This window comes from Oncorhynchus mykiss, chromosome 10 (genome assembly GCF_057628025.1).
Source record: "Oncorhynchus mykiss isolate SJ-2025 chromosome 10, ASM5762802v1, whole genome shotgun sequence".
Taxonomy (NCBI): domain Eukaryota; kingdom Metazoa; phylum Chordata; class Actinopteri; order Salmoniformes; family Salmonidae; genus Oncorhynchus; species Oncorhynchus mykiss.
In genome coordinates, this window is record NC_143031.1 from 77,164,253 (window position 1) to 77,181,416 (window position 17,164).

The window sequence follows — 17,164 nt, forward strand, 5'->3', positions numbered from 1 at the left end:
GATCGCCCCAGAGCTTCTAACACATTACATACGAATCAGACAATGCATAAAATATGACATAATCATAACAAAATAAATCTTATTACGGTCTATATTGGTTCGTTGTTAAGACAAGCCTAACAAAATGTAGTGATTGAGCATTGTTAAGTGTCCTTATGTTTTTTTAACAGTCCAAATGACCCCACATTTCTGTGCAGTATTCTGTAACTTGAACTTTCAGTTGACTGTGAACTTTAGTTACACATACTGCCTGTTTCCAACCACTCACACACTTTCTGGATAAGCCTAAGTTAACCACATGATACCTTGTATCTGAACCTATCGTCCAGTGGTGTATTAGTTCATAATTGTTTGGCCAAATAAGGTAAAGGATATGCTGATGTTGACACAAAATGTGCAGTGGTTTGGACAAAAAAAAAACACACAACTCCAATCTTACATTTCGTGCTCACTCAGTACGTCTGGTTACGTTGGACATATTTACACACCAATGTAATATATTTGGACGCATTTCTTTTCAACTCTCAAAGACCGTGGTAAGATTTTCTTCCTCATTTCACCTGATTAATACATGCTACTGTTATGCACTGTCTGTGTGGGGGGGTTAGATATATACAACTTTATGTTTAAAATATTAATATTTGACCTAAGCAGAGTAATCACTAATTGAGTTTGTACGTTTGGGACTATCCCATTGTTTCCTCTGTGGTAAATCAACTACGTCAAGCTCACCTCCAGTACTTCAAATAACGATACATAAGGCACAGATACACATTTTGAGTGTAAAAATGTAAGAGACAATGTATACAAACACAGGTGGAGAATCCAACAATGCAGACCATGGATATTGACAAAGACACATATGCCAACAAGCCCAGAAAAAAGGATTACATCGGTGTTACATTTTCAGGTACCAATGCAAGTACACACACACACACACACACACACACACACACACACACACACACAAACCACTTTCTCAGACGAGTACCTATTAGTCCCCTCACAATTCTGGATGATATCCAAAAAAATTTAACATTACCCGAGAGAGTTTATAATACCTTGAGATTCAGCTAACTTTCAGTGGTGGAAGAGACCATCCTGAGTTGCTGCAGTGTGTCTGGGGCTGCTGTGTGTCCTCCTATTGGCTGGGATCATAGGCCTGTCTGTCTACTGTAAGTTTATACGTTTAATATGTTTTCACTAATAAACTCAGTAAAAAAAGAAACGTCCCTTTTTCAGGACCCTGTCTTTCAAAGAAAATTTGTAAAAATCCAAATGACTTCACAGATCTTCATTGTAAAGTGTTTAAACACTGTTCCCCATACTTGTTCAATGAACCATAAACAATTAATGGAACGGTTGTTAAGACACTAACAGCTTACAGACGGTAGGCAATTAAAGTCACATTTATGATAACTTAGGACACTAAAGAGGCCTTTCTACTGACTCTGAAAAACACCAGAAAGATGCCCAGGGTCCCTGCTCATCTGCGTGAACGTGCCTCAGGCATGCAGCAAGGAGGCATGAGGACTGCAGATGTGGCCAGGGCAATAAATTGCAATGTCCGTACTGTGAGACACCTAAGACAGAGCTACAGGGAGACAGGATGGACAGCTGATTGTCCTCGCAGTGGCCGATCACGTGTAACAACACCTGCACAGGATCGGTACATCCGAACATTACACATGCGGGACAGGTACAGGATGGCAACAACAACTGCCCGAGTTGCACCAGGAATGCACAATCCCTCCATCAGTGCTCAGACTGTCCCCGCAATAGGCTGAGAGAGGCTGGACTGAGGGCTTGTAGGCCTGTTGTAAGGCAGGCCCTCACCAGACATCACCGGCAACAACGTCGCCTATGGGCACAAACCCACCGTTGCTGGACCAGACAGGACTGGCAAAAAGTCCTCTTCACTGACGAGTCACGGTTTTGTCTCACCAGGTGTGATGGTCGGATTCGCGTTTATCGTCGAAGGAATGAGCGTTACACCAAGGCCTGTACTCTGGAGCGGGATTGATTTGGAGGTGTAGGGTTCGTCATGGTATGGGGCGGTGTGTCACAGCATCATCGAACTGAGCTTGTTGTCATTGCAGGCAATCTCAACGCTGTGCGTTACAGGGAAGACATCCTCCTCCCTCATGTGGTACCCTTCCTGCAGGCTCATCCTGACATGACCCTCCAGCATGACAATGACACCAGCCATACTGCTCGTTCTGTGCGTGATTTCCTGCAAGACAGGAATGTCAGTGTTCTGCCATGGCCAGCGAAGAGCCCGGATCGCAATCCAATTGAGCAAATCTGGGACCTGTTGGATCGGAGGGTGAGGGCTATCTGGCAAATCTGGTGCAGTCCATGAGGAGATGCACTGCAGTACTTAATGCAGCTGGTGGCCACACCAGATACAGACTGTTCATTTTGACCCCCCCTCCCCCCCTTTGTTCAGGGACACATTATTCAATTTCTGTTTATCACATGTCTGTGGAACTTGTTCAGTTTATGTCTCAGTTGTTGAATATTTTTATGTTCATACAAATATTTACAGATATTTTAAGTTTGCTGAAAATAAACGCAGTTGACAGTGAGAGGACGTTTCTTTTTTTACTGAGTTTATGTTGCTTTTCCTTTGCTTTACATTCTTCATCATCAGTAGTTTAATACTTAGATGTTCAAAGGAGATTTATAATGATGGATTGGTACAACAAAGTATTTTACAACGGGGAAATTACTGTGTTGTCCTCAGTGATGTAAGCACATGTGTATACTATATCCACTTGTGTGGCTGAATTTTGTTTAATAAAATTGTTTTTTTTTTAAATCTATATGTTTTTATTTTGACAGATACCCGAGTCATTGGTCATTCCTGCTCTGCAGAGAGATTCCAGACGTCCAGTTTGAACAACCTGACTAAAGAGAGAGACCAGCTAAAGACCAGTTACACCACCCCAACTAAAGAGAGAAACCAGTTAAAGACCAGTTACAACACCCTGACTAAAGAGAGAAACCAGTTACAGACCAGTTACAACACCCTGACTAAAGAGAGAGACCAGCTACAGACCAGTTACAACACCCTGACTAAAGAGAGAGATCAGCTACAGAGCAGATACAACAACCTGACTAAAGAGAGAGAACCGCTACAGAACAGTTACAACACCCTGACTAAAGAGAGAGACCAGTTACAGACCAGTTACCACACCCTGACTAAAGAGAGAGACCAGTTACAGACCAGTAGTAACAACCTGACTAAAGAGACAGACCAGCTACAGACCAGATACAACACCCTGACTAAAGAGAAAAACCAGTTACAGACAAGTTCTAACACCCTGACTAAAGAGAAAGACCTGCTACAGACCAGTTATAACACCCTGACTAAAGAGAGAGACCAGTTACAGACCAGATACAACACCCTGACTAAAGAGAGAGACCAGTTACAGACCAGTAGTAACACCCTGACTAAAGAGAGAGACCAGTTACAGACCAGTTACAACACCCTGACTAAAGAGAGAGACCAGTTACAGACCAGTAGTAACACCCTGACTAAAGAGAGAGACCAGTTACAGACCAGTAGTAACACCCTGACTAAAGAGAAAGACCAGCTACAGACAAGTTATAACACCCTGACTAAAGAGAGAGACCAGTTACAGACCAGTAGTAACACCCTGACTAAAGAGAGAGACCAGTTACAGACCAGTAGTAACACCCTGACTAAAGAGAAAGACCAGCTACAGACAAGTTATAACACCCTGACTAAAGAGAGAGACCAGTTACAGACCAGTTACAACACCCTGACTAAAGAGAGAGACCAGTTACAGACCAGTTACAACACCCTGACTAAAGAGAGAGACCACTTGAAGGAAGAGCTAAACAAACAGAGCTGTGGTAAGAAATTGGAATATGACTTGACTGTTTTGTGGTACTCCAGATCTGCTAGATTAGGTATTCCCAAACTGGGGAACGCGCAATGCCGTCGGAGGTACGCCAAATAAAAATGTGATTCACATTTTTTTTTTTAATGATTCACATTTTCAAACATTTACAGTTGAAGTCGGAAGTTTACGTGCACTTATGTTCGAGTCATTAAAACTCCACAAATGTCTTGTTAACAAACTGTAGTTTTAGCAAGTCGGTTAGGACTTCTACTTTGTGCATGACACAAGTCATTTTTCCAACAATTGTTTACAGACAGATTAGTTCACCTATAATTCACCGTGTCACAATTCCAGGGGGTCAGAAGTTTACATACACTAAGTTCACTGTGCCTTTAAACAGTTTGGAAAATTCCAGAAAATTATTGACATCATTTGAGTCAATTGGAGGTGTACCTGTGGATGTATTTCAAGGCCTACCTTCAAACTCAGTGCCTCTTTGCTTGACATCATGGGAAAATCAAAAGAAATCAGCCAAGACCTCAGAAAAAATTTGTAAATCTCCACAAGTCTGGATCATCCTTGGGAGCAATTTTCAAACAACTGAAGGTACTACGTTCATCTGTACAAACAATAGTACGCAAGTATAAACACCATGAGTTCCTGTAATCCTAGATTTAGATCATTCAGGCGAGAAAAAACATCACCCAGATAGGCCAGTCGTGTGAGTTTACCACAGTGTTTAACCTTGTACAGATAATAACAGACTACTGGTCAGTTTACCACAGTGTTTAACATTGTACAGATAATAACAGACTACTGGTCAGTTTACCACAGTGTTTAACCTTGTACAGATAATAACAGACTACTGGTCAGTTTACCACAGTGTTTAACATTGTACAGATAATAACAGACTACTGGTCAGTTTACCACAGTGTTTAACGTTGTACAGATAATAACAGACTACTGGTCAGTTTACCACAGTGTTTAACATTGTACAGATAATAACAGACTACTGGTCAGTTTCACGACTGGCCTATCTGGGTGATGTTTTTTCTCGCCTGAATGATCTAAATCTAGAATTACAGGAACTCTCCGCAACTATATTCAATGGACAAAATTGAGGCTAGGATTAAGAAGCTGGGGCTATTTTCTGTCTGCATTAACAAGGACAACACACAGGTCTTTCCCATCATTGTACGATTTTTTTTGTGTGCAAATGAACTAAAGCTTATGGACAATGTCAAATGTGATATAGCGACGCACCTGAGTGAGCTGGGTGTGCAATTACGGTGGTACTTTCCCGAAAAGGACGACACAAACAACTGGATTCGTTATCCCTTTCATGCCCTGCCTTCAGTCCACTTACCAATATCTGAACAAGAGAGCCTCATTGAAATTGCAACAAGCAGTTCTGTGAAAATAGAATTTAATTAAAAGCCACTGCCAGATTTTTTGGATAGGGCTGCGCTCAGAGTATCCTGCCTTGGCAAACAGTGCTGTTAAGACAGGAATGCCCTTTGCAACCATGGCCCTCACTAGCATGAAAACTAAATACAGACTGTGTGTGGAAAAGTATTTAAGACTGAGACTCTCTCTAATACAACCCAACATTGCAGAGTTAAGTGCATCCTTTCAAGCACACCCTTCTCATTAACCTGTGGTGAGTTATTCACCATTTTTGATGAACAAATAAGGTTATATATGTAAGATGGCTAAATAAAGAGTAAAACTATTGATTATTATTATTATATTATTATTTGTGCCCTGGTCCTGTAAGAGCTCTTTGTCACTTCCCACGAGCCGGGTTGTGACAAAAACTCACTCATTCTTATGTTTAATAAATGTATCGTATAGAGCGTGTGTCTGGCAGGCTTACAATGATGGCAAAAAACAACATTTGAGAGTGTGCTGACCCTGGTGCTAGAGGGGGTACAGCTGGAGGTTGAATGTTTGAAGGGGTACGTGACTATAAAAAGTTTGGGAACCACTGTGCTAGTAGATCAATTGACTGTTTCACTGTACGCCAGATCTGCTAGATCCATAGACATTAAGACCAGTACATAGTGATAACGCTGACGTCGTCCACTTATTTCTTATGGATAAGTTCCGATGGCGAATGAATCCGGAAGTATTTTAATTTGAAGCGTGCCATATTGCTGAATGGGACTGAATGTTACCCAGAAAATCGCTAAGGATCATGTTGAAAGCAGCTGTCACTAGCAAAGCATCATGGTCGATGTAGTCGTTTTCATCCTGCCTGAGAGCACGTGCATGAGGGCGTGAGCCTCCTCTAAGCCTGCCGGCCCGTGATTGGTCTGTGTCAGGACGTGGTCCTGTGTGACGACAATATAGTGATCAGAATTTATCACTATTTAATTAAATATCCCGATTTGTAGAGAATTTAAAAATGTATTCACATTGGGGATCAAACTTGATCTTAGTAAACAAATTGTTGAGCCCAAAACAGTATCTTTAAAAAATGGGTCCGTTCTAGCGATCGTAATAGATTTAGGCTTTTTTTGGGCACCGCTAGTTTGCTATGCAGTGGGCGACCAACAGAGCACTTGACTTCATGCTCCAAACCGGACACTGGGGGCCTGGCTTGATCCAAATAGTAGCCTAATTGTTTTCTAAAAAATATATATTTTAGGTGCGCTTGATTTACTGTATTTTTACAGATCAGGGTTGGACAGATTACAATACAAGTAATTTAATGTAATCCATTGGATTACCTCGAAATAAGTGTTATTTTATTTTTAACATATGCTGTTCCCATCCAACACAATGGATTTTTAACCTAAACGGACATGTAACGGATACAAGATAAATCGGATCATCTCATTAGTTAGATGATCAATTGTGCGATACTCTGCTTGTAGACAAGAGTTTCTTAAACTATGGGTCGGGACCGAAAGTGGGCCCTGAGCATGTGGGAGGTGGGTTGCAAGTTATGAGTTCATCTACACACTGTTTCTTCATCATTTGGGTCATTGGAGGATAATTTAGGTCACGGGAGTAAGGCCAATTTCTAATTTGGATCTTGAGCTGAAAAAGTTAAAGAACCCTTGATGTAGATTATTCAAAGAGTTGGCAAAAACAAGTAGATCTGTCAGCAAAGACAGATTTTTGCATACTTAGATGGCTCTGGTCACTTATCAGTTGATACCAGAGAGCTGAGTAGGCAGCTGGCTGTGGACGCTTATCAGTTGATACCAGAGAGCTGAGTAGGCATTTGGTTTGTCATGTGTGTCTTCCCAGTGTTTGGAAAGTAAACAGGATGGAGCTGTGTTGATTAATTAAAAATGACCTTTTGATGTGATGGTTCATTTCTCAGTAAGTAGGGGTCAGACTTTTTTTGTTAAAAAAAAAGTTTTTTGTGGAAAGCAACCAAGGAAAGCAACCAAGGAAAGCAACCAAGGAAAGCAACCAAGGAAAGCAACCAATGAAAGCAACCAAGGAAAGCAACCAAGGAAAGCAACCAAGGAAAGCAACCAAGGAAAGCAACCAAGGAAAGCAACCAAGGAAAGCAACCAATGAAAGCAACCAATGAAAGCAACCAAGGAAAGCAACCAATGAAAGCAACCAAGGAAAGCAACCAAGGAAAGCAACCAATGAAAGCAACCAATGAAAGCAACCAATGAAAGCAACCAATGAAAGCAACCCAGGAAAGCAACCAATGAAAGCATATTTTTGGAGTTTGGGATATTTCAAATAGACTAGAGCAGATCAGTTAATGTTCAGTAAGGGGTGTATTTAATCAGATCCGGTTTAGCCGACATCCACATAGCAGTTGTTTTGATGGTGTCAGAGGTGGAACTGCGTTAGAGCTGTCAAATCCACAAGCAGCTCCTGGCATTGTACACTGAGTGTACTAAATATTAGGAACACCTTATTATTGACTTGCATCCCCTTTAACCCAGAGAACAGTCTCAATTCCTCGGGGCATGGACTCTACAAGGTGTCAAAAGCATTCCACATGGATGCTGGCCCATGCTGACTACAATGCACAGTTGTGTCAAGTTGGCTGGATGTCCTTTGGGTGGTGGACCATTCTTGATACACACAGGAAACTGTTGAGTGCGAAAAACCCAGCAGCGTTGCAATTCTTGACACACTCAAAACGGTGCGCCTGGCACCTACTACCATACCCTGTTCAAAGGCACTTAAATCTGTTGTCTTGCCCATTCACCCTCTGAATGGCACACATACACAATCCATGTCTCAAGCCTTAAAAATCCTTCTTTAACCCGTCTCCTCCCTTTCATCTACACTGATTGAAGTGGATTTAACAGGTGACATCAATAAGAGATCATAGCTTTCACCTGGATTCACCTGGTCAGTCTGTCATGGAGAGAGCAAGTGCTCCTAATGTTTTGTACACTCAGTGTACCTAATGCAGACATTGCCATTGGCTACACAGATTTGCATTAAGAGATCCCATGCAGACTTGTTTACGCGTTCGAACCCAGGAATGATTAGGATGATAGAATCCACATGATTTATTTGAATTATTTTTCCATTTGAGCGTCATTTCTATATAGTCTACACTTTCTCGTTCTGAACTTCTAAACACAAGTGTGTGGCTTCGTGACATTGATGGCAAGAGCAGCCACTCACGGATCTAACACAGTTCCACCTCCAACACCACCAAAACATCCACTATGCAGCTGTCTGCTGTCGCCTTAACACTTGATCTGATTGATTCTAGGTCAAAACATTTCGGGGAACTGAAAGGACCAGCTTCCATTCCCACTGAAAGTCACCAAGGACGCTGTTGTTTCTAAACCACCATGCCATTTGGGTCCTGGTGGAAAGTAGTGCACTACGTAGGGAATACGGTGCTATTTTGTCCCTGATGTAGACAAATGTGATCGCTGTCATGGGTTTGTCATGAAATAACCTCTACGCTCCTGTCCCCAAGGATGGAACAAGTTCAAGTCCCGTTTGTACTACCTCTCTACTGAGAAGAAATCCTGGACAGAGAGCAGGCAGGACTGTCTGGGACGAGGAGCACACCTGGTGATCATTAACAGCAAAGAGGAACAGGTGAGAGGGAGTTAGTCAATTATATTTTTGATAGTTTCAACATTTTGTTTCTATTTCAGCTCCTGTTTGTTTTTCACTTTATCATGTCGCTATCTTTAACCAATGTTGGCAAGCCCCCCCCCTCCAAAAATAAAACGTGACTAGTCCTGACAGAAAAGCATGTTTGTATGTGATTCAAGATCTTTTCTTTGTGACAAAACTATAGGAATTTATCCATGAATGGAGTGGATGCCTGGACATCTATCTTGGTTTCCATGACACCAATACAGAGGGGGTTTGGGAGTGGATTAACGATGGCGCATTAGACCAATCATCAGCTCCTGTTACTACGTGAGTGGACCTGTTCTGGATTATATTTTACAGTCTAATTTGTAACAAATTCCTTTTTACCGTCTGATTATCTGTGTTGGTATTGGATGACTTTTTACTGTCTGTTTCTATGTGCTTCCTTCTATAGTTAGGGCCATCTACTTTAAGTGCTGCCTGTCTTCCCAGTAGCCTACTTTGTGCGTGAACTGCTGACTGCTCATAACTTCCAGATGATTGTTGACACATCAACCAGGATTAAGGGGCAGGGCCATTTGGGACTGTTGTTGTTTTGGTAATCAGTGGCTGTATTGGAGGGGGAGTGGTTTCTCCTCTCCTAGGCAATCAGAAATGAGCACCGGGAGGTGTGTTCTTCACCTTTGAAAGGCAATTAGCATTTAGTGTTAGTACTTCAGTCTCCCCTGTTTCCTCAGCGGCAGTTGTCATGTCAGTGGTGGTCTTGTTGCCAAAACTAAGATGGTCGTCGACACAAAGGCGGTTCTGCCGAGTTGTTCAAGGAAGGCTCCACACCACTCTCTCACTTGAGTGTCTTACCTAGTTCCTTTCTGATGATCTCATTTTGCTCTTTTGTAGATTTGGTGACTATTAGTGTGTTCTATACCTGTTCACTCCTCTCCCTGTAGGCTTTAAAACACTCCCCACCCTTCCAATACAGCACTAATAATGTAGTGTACCATGCACGCACAACCCATGTGGAATTCCTGGTTTTCCGATCTGCGGTCAAGTACGCAGAGTTCATCTCAGCCTATGCTGCTTTTCAGTCCCTTGACCTTTTGGCCCTGACAGAGACATGGACCACCCCAGAGAACACTGCTACTCCAGCTGCTCTCTCTTCATCTGACTACGTGTTCTCTCATAGTTCGAGAGCATCTGGTCGTCGTGGTGATGGCACAGGACTACTCAGTTCTCCTAAGTGGAGATGTTCTCTTGTCTCCCTCTCTCACCTGTCCATCTCCTCATTTCAATTTCATGTTGTTACTGTCAATTGTGCACTTGAGTTTAACATTGTTGTTATCTATCGCCCACCAGGTGCCCTTAGAGAGTTACTCAATGAGCTTGACACCTTAAAGCTAATTTACTGACAATGGGTCACCGCTCTTCGTATTTGGTGACTTACACCTCCTGACGTTGGCCTTTGATTAATTTCTTTCCTTCATTTCCGATTAATTTTCCCTCCTTGCCTCTTTTGACCTCACCTTTCCCCAGTCCCTTCCCACTCACAAGGCAGGCAATACGCTTGACCTCACCTTTCCCCAGTCCCTTCCCACTCACAAGGCAGGCAATACGCTTGACCTCACCTTTCCCCAGTCCCTTCCCACTCACAAGGCAGGCAATACGCTTGACCTCACCTTTCCCCAGTCCCTTCCCACTCACAAGGCAGGCAATACGCTTGACCTCATCTTTCCCCAGTCCCTTCCCACTCACAAGGCAGGCAATACGCTTGACCTCACCTTTCCCCAGTCCCCTCCCACTCACAAGGCAGGCAATACGCTTGACCTCACCTTTCCCCAGTCCCTTCCCACTCACAAGGCAGGCGATACGCTTGACCTCACCTTTCCCCAGTCCCTTCCCACTCACAAGGCAGGCAATACGCTTGACCTCACCTTTCCCCAGTCCCTTCCCACTCACAAGGCAGGCAATACGCTTGACCTCATCTTTCCCCAGTCCCTTCCCACTCACAAGGCAGGCAATACGCTTGACCTCACCTTTCCCCAGTCCCCTCCCACTCACAAGGCAGGCAATATGCTTGACCTCATCTTTACAAGAGGCTGTTTGCCTCCTAATCTCACTGCAACCCTCCAGGTCTCTGTTCGCCTCCTAATCTCACTGCAACCCTCCAGGTCTCTGTTCTCCTCCTAATCTCACTGCAACCCTCCAGGTCTCTGTTCTCATCCTAATCTCACTGCAACCCTCCAGGTCTCTGTTCTCCTCCTAATCTCACTGCAACCCTCCAGGTCTCTGTTCTCCTCCTAATCTCACTGCAACCCTCCAGGTCTCTGTTCTCCTCCTAATCTCACTGCAACCCTCCAGGTCTCTGTTATCCTACTAATCTCACTGCAACCCTCCAGGTCTCTGTTCTCCTCCTAATCTCACTGCAACCCTCCAGGTCTCCGCTCTCCTCCTAATCTTTCCCTCCTTGCCTCTTTTGACCTCACCTTTCCCCAGTCCCTTCCCACTCACAAGGCAGGCAATACGCTTGACCTCACCTTTCCCCAGTCCCTTCCCACTCACAAGGCAGGCAATACGCTTGACCTCACCTTTCCCCAGTCCCTTCCCACTCACAAGGCAGGCAATACGCTTGACCTCACCTTTCCCCAGTCCCTTCCCACTCACAAGGCAGGCAATACGCTTGACCTCATCTTTCCCCAGTCCCCTCCCACTCACAAGGCAGGCAATATGCTTGACCTCACCTTTCCCCAGTCCCTTCCCACTCACTAGCCACTTTAAACAATGCTACCTTATATAAATGTTACTTACCCTACATTATTCATCTCATATGCATACGTATATACTGTACTCTATATCATCGACGGTATCCTTATGTAATACATGTATCACTAGCCACTTTATACTATACTATGCCACTTTGTTTACATACTCATCTCATTTGTACATACTGTACCCGATACCATCTACTGTATCTTGCCCATGCTGCTCTGTACCATCACTCATTCATATACCCTTATGTACATATTCTTTATCCCCTTACACTGTGTACAAGACAGTAGTTTTGGAATTGTTAGTTAGATTACTTGTTATTACTGCATTGTTGGAACTAGAAGCACAAGCATTTCGCTACACTCGCATTAACATCTGCTAACCATGTGTATGTGACAAAGAAAATTTGATTTGATTTGATTTGATTTAATCTCACTGCAACCCTCCAGGTCTCTGTTCTCCTACTAATCTCACTGCAACCCTCCAGGTCTCTGTTCTCCTACTAATCTCACTGCAACCCTCCAGGTCTCTGTTCACCTCCTAATCTCACTGCAACCCTCCAGGTCTCTGTTCTCCTCCTAATCTCACTGCAACCCCCTCCAGGTCTCTGTTCTCCTCCTAATCTCACTGCAACCCTCCAGGTCTCTGTTCGCCTCCTAATCTCACTGCAACCCTCCAGGTCTCTGTTCTCCTCCTAATCTCACTGCAACACTCCAGGTCTCTGTTCGCCTCCTAATCTCACTGCAACCCTTCAGGTCTCTGTTCTCCTCCTAATCTCACTGCAACCCTCCAGGTCTCTGTTCGCCTCCTAATCTCACTGCAACCCTCCAGGTCTCTGTTCGCCTCCTAATCTCACTGCAACCCCCTCCAGGTCTCTGTTCACTACTTTGTTTCCTTTTCTGTCTCCCTTTCCTCCAACCCTAACCACTCAGCACTAGATGGCCATGCACCGTCACAATCTTCTCTCTCTCTCTCTCTCTCTCCCACTACTCTCTCCTCTTCTATCCTATCATCTCTCCCTTCTGCTAAATCCTTCTCCCTCCTGTCTCCCGATTCTGCCTTTTTGACCCTACTCTCCTCCCTTTCCACATCATATGACTCACACTGTCCCCTTTCCTCCCTGGCCGGCTCGGCCCTCCCCTCCTGCCCCGTGGCTGTGACTCATTGCGAGTTTACAGAACAGGGCTGTGGGCAGTTGGGTGAAAAGGGAGGAAAATGTAACTCCCACCCGACAACCTGACCCCATCCCCTCCTCCAGACCATCTCTGGAGACCTTCTCTCTTTCCTCATCAACTCATCCCTGACCACTGGCTGCATCCCCTCTTGACTTCAAAATGTCCCGATCCGCTCCTCTCCTCAAGAAACCAACACTCGACTCCTCTGACATCAAAAACTACAGACCGGTTTCCTTTTTTACATTTTCTGTCCAAAACACTTGAGCGTGCGGTCTCTGACCAACTCTCTCCCAACCCGGGCACTCAGTTCTCCCACCTCTGGTCTCTTGGCCCTCCCACCTTTACGGAAGCCCAGTCCAATCTCTTCCTCCTGAAGCTAGGACAACAATCTTCCAAAAAACATCTGAAAGCCGACATCTTCAGAAAGTAGCTTAAATCATCCCACATACCCCTCCCCCACCACACCCACCCAGAAGCCTTTCATGAACTAACACTCACACTTGACTTTTTCCACCCTTACTAGCTCTTACTTAACCTTACTAGCTCTTACCTAACCTTACTAGCTCTTACCTAACCTTACTAGCTCTTACCTTACCTTTCTAGCTCTTACCTAACCTTACTAGCTCTTACCTAGCCTTACTAGCTCTTACCTAACCTTACCAGCTCTTACCTAACCTTACTAGCTCTTACCTAACCTTACTAGCTCTTACCTTACCTTACTAGCTCTTACCTTACCTTACTAGCTCTTACCTAGCCTTACTAGCTCTTACCTAACCTTACCAGCTCTTACCTAACCTTACTAGCTCTTACCTAGCCTTACTAGCTCTTACCTAGCCTTACTAGCTCTTACCTTACCTTACTAGCTCTTACTTAACCTTACTAGCTCTTACCTAGCCTTACTAGCGCTTACCTTACCTTACTAGCTCTTACCTTACCTTACTAGCTCTTACCTAACCTTACTAGCTCTTACCTAACCTTACTAGCTCTTACCTAACCTTACTAGCTCTTACCTAACCTTACTAGCTCTTACCTTACCTTACTAGCTCTTACCTAACCTTACTAGCTCTAACCTTACCAGCTCTTACCTAACCTTACTAGCTCTTACCTAGCCTTACTAGCTCTTACCTAACCTTACTAGCTCTTACCTTACCTTACTAGCTCTTACCTAACCTTACTAGCTCTTACCTAGCCTTACTAGCTCTTACCTTGCCTTACTAGCTCTTACCTAACCTTACTAGCTCTTACCTAACCTTACCAGCTCTTACCTTACTAGCTCTTACCTTACCTTATTAGCTCTTACCTAACCTTACTAGCTCTTACCTTACTAGCTCTTACCTTACCAGCTCTTACCTTACCTTACCTTACTAGCTCTTACCCTACCTTACTAGCTCTTACCTAACCTTACTAGCTCTTACATAACCTTACCAGCTCTTACCTTACCTTACTAGCTCTTACCTTACCTTACTAGCTCTGACTTTGCTGATAGCTACTTTACTGAGGAAAAATGTACTTACTATGACTGAGATGTGGTTGTCCCACCTAGCTATCTGAAGATGAATTCACTAACTGTAAGTCTCTCTGGGTAAGAGCGTCTGCTAAATGACTCAAATGTAAATGTCATATGTGTTGGATGTCTTTTTACCTTCTGTTTCCCTGTGTTGTTCCTGGTGACTTTTTACCGTCTGACTATCTGTGCTGTAGCATGTTTGATTGCTTTTTTGACTACTTTTTGCCATCTGTTTTGTTATAGGTATTGGAGGGATGGGGAACCAAACGATGCAAATCAGGGTGAAGACTGCGCTCATCTCTCAAAGGCATCAGACCCACTAAAGAGTTGGAATGACGTACCATGCACAATGAATACGCACTGGATGTGTGAGAAGACAACGTCCACATTGTAATTATGTGTTTAGAGTTTTGAAACATGAGACATTTTGATGATCTGTTTTAGATTTTTGTGTTAAGCTCATTCTTGTGAAAATTTGGCAAAGTGATTGGGGGGAAAAAACATAGGTAAATTGACCCTTATCTGAGCATGGTGGGCTAACACAGTCTGTTCTTGCACATATGACCCTGGTTCAAAACCCAGCCGGCGACATAAACAGACTAAAATTCTCATTTGGATATCCAATGTGACTAGATTATGTTTTATTTTGTAATGAAATCCCAACATTATATTATCAGAAACTGTTACGGAGTTAAGTGGACTGGCGAAGCAGCTTAAGTAATAGAAATCCTGATGTATTAGCAAAGAAACGTAAAAGCTTATTATTTAACAGTACAAAGTCAGTATAGACCATGTATGCTGTACTGGTAATATAATGGCTCAGTATAGACCATGTATGCTGTACTGGTAATATAATGGCTCAGTATAGACCATGTATGCTGTACTGGTAATATAATATGTTATTATAGACCATGTATGCTGTACTGGTAATATAATGGCTCAGTATAGACCATGTATGCTGTACTGGTAATATAATGGGTCAGTATAGACCATGTATGCTGTACTGGTAATATAATGGGTCAGTATAGACCATGTATGCTGTACTGGTAATATAATGGCTCAGTATAGACCATGTATGCTGTACTGGTAATATAATGGCTCAGTATAGACCATGTATGCTGTACTGGTAATATAATATGTTATTATAGACCATGTATGCTGTACTGGTAATATAATGGCTCAGTATAGACCATGTATGCTGTACTGGTAATATAATGGGTCAGTATAGACCATGTATGCTGTACTGGTAATATAATGGGTCAGTATAGACCATGTATGCTGTACTGGTAATATAATGGCTCAGTATAGACCATGTATGCTGTACTGGTAATATAATGGCTCAGTATAGACCATGTATGCTGTACTGGTAATATAATGGCTCAGTATAGACCATGTATGCTGTACTGGTAATATAATGGCTCAGTATAGACCATGTATGCTGTACTGGTAATATTTTAGCTCAGTATAGACCATGTATGCTGTACTGGTAATATAATGGCTCAGTATAGACCATGTATGCTGTACTGGTAATATAATGGCTCAGTATAGACCATGTATGCTGTACTGGTAATATAATGGGTCAGTATAGACCATGTATGCTGTACTGGTAATATAATGGGTCAGTATAGACCATGTATGCTGTACTGGTAATATTTTAGCTCAGTAGACCATGTATGCTGTACTGGTAATATAATGGCTCAGTATAGACCATGTTTGCTGTACTGGTAATACAATATGTTATTATAGACCATGTATGCTGTACTGGTAATATTTTAGCTCAGTATAGACCATGTATGCTGTACTGGTAATATAATGGGTCAGTATAGACCATGTATGCTGTATTGGTAATATTTTAGCTCAGTAGACCATGTATGCTGTACTGGTAATAAGCCTTGGTGTATGGGTGTGTAGAAAATCATTGATACTTTGTCTGGACTATTGTCGCCACCTGGCGAAATAGATTGGAGCTTGCACTTCAGTTCCTCCTTCCATAGCTCTGGTCCAGAGCGTTAGAGCGCATTTCTCTTATATCTTACGCGTTGAACACAGTGACTGTGAATTTTGCGTTTTGGGACACCAGAGGTACATTAATTTCCAATGGAACGCTGCGTTGCCTTTGACAATTGCGTTGCAGAGGCTGTTTCAGTGCGTTCTGTGTGGTTTATACGTTGGATTTATCTAACGCATACGTCAAACTGTATGCGTAAACGGGTTGACAGAAATGGTAACATAAGGTGAATGTTGAACTTTTGTTGCACACATATCTAGATGACGCAGCGAACTATTTTGCGCAAGTACAGTCGGTGTGTTCAAAGCGTAATCGTTGAAGTGAAACGCGCATTAACGCACTGGACCAGAGCTAGGCCTATGACTTTCAGCTACTAAGAAAAAAAAGTGATTAATCGATTCATGTTGAGGTGGAAGAATAAAATGAAACATTTCCTACAATATGCTGCCAATAACCCTATAAATAGTATGCCTTAATGTGTGATATTAATAAACATTTAAATAAAAAAGACAATATCCAAATGTAAGTCAATATCATAAATACCACCTTCCCACCACTTTAATGCCCCTTCAACTCGTAATTACTAGTGGGAAATCCCTGAGCTCCAACTTCTCCCACATGTTGACCTCTGATGTCACCTACTAAGGAAATGATCTCGATAAGTGCATTTTAGGCAAAAACAATCTACTAATATGTTTTTTGAACACTAATTGGCTTACTCTTGGCTTTCCAAGTTGGCGCAGCGGTCTAAGGCACTGCATCTCAGTGCTAGAGGCCTCACTACAGACAC

The 17,164-nt window shown here is 42.9% G+C and overlaps 1 protein-coding gene across 1 annotated transcript; it reads left to right on the forward strand.

Annotated features, from left to right (window-relative positions):
- The first annotated feature begins 326 nt into the window (after window positions 1-326).
- LOC110512765 (uncharacterized) lies at window positions 327-16,895 on the forward strand. The gene is given in 7 exon segments (XM_090188011.1): window positions 327-536; window positions 817-910; window positions 1,074-1,175; window positions 2,845-3,882; window positions 8,794-8,918; window positions 9,124-9,248; window positions 14,610-16,895. Coding segments are annotated over 7 exon segments (1,779 nt in total). The 5' UTR covers window positions 327-392; the 3' UTR covers window positions 14,761-16,895.
- Window positions 16,896-17,164: the final 269 nt, after the last annotated feature.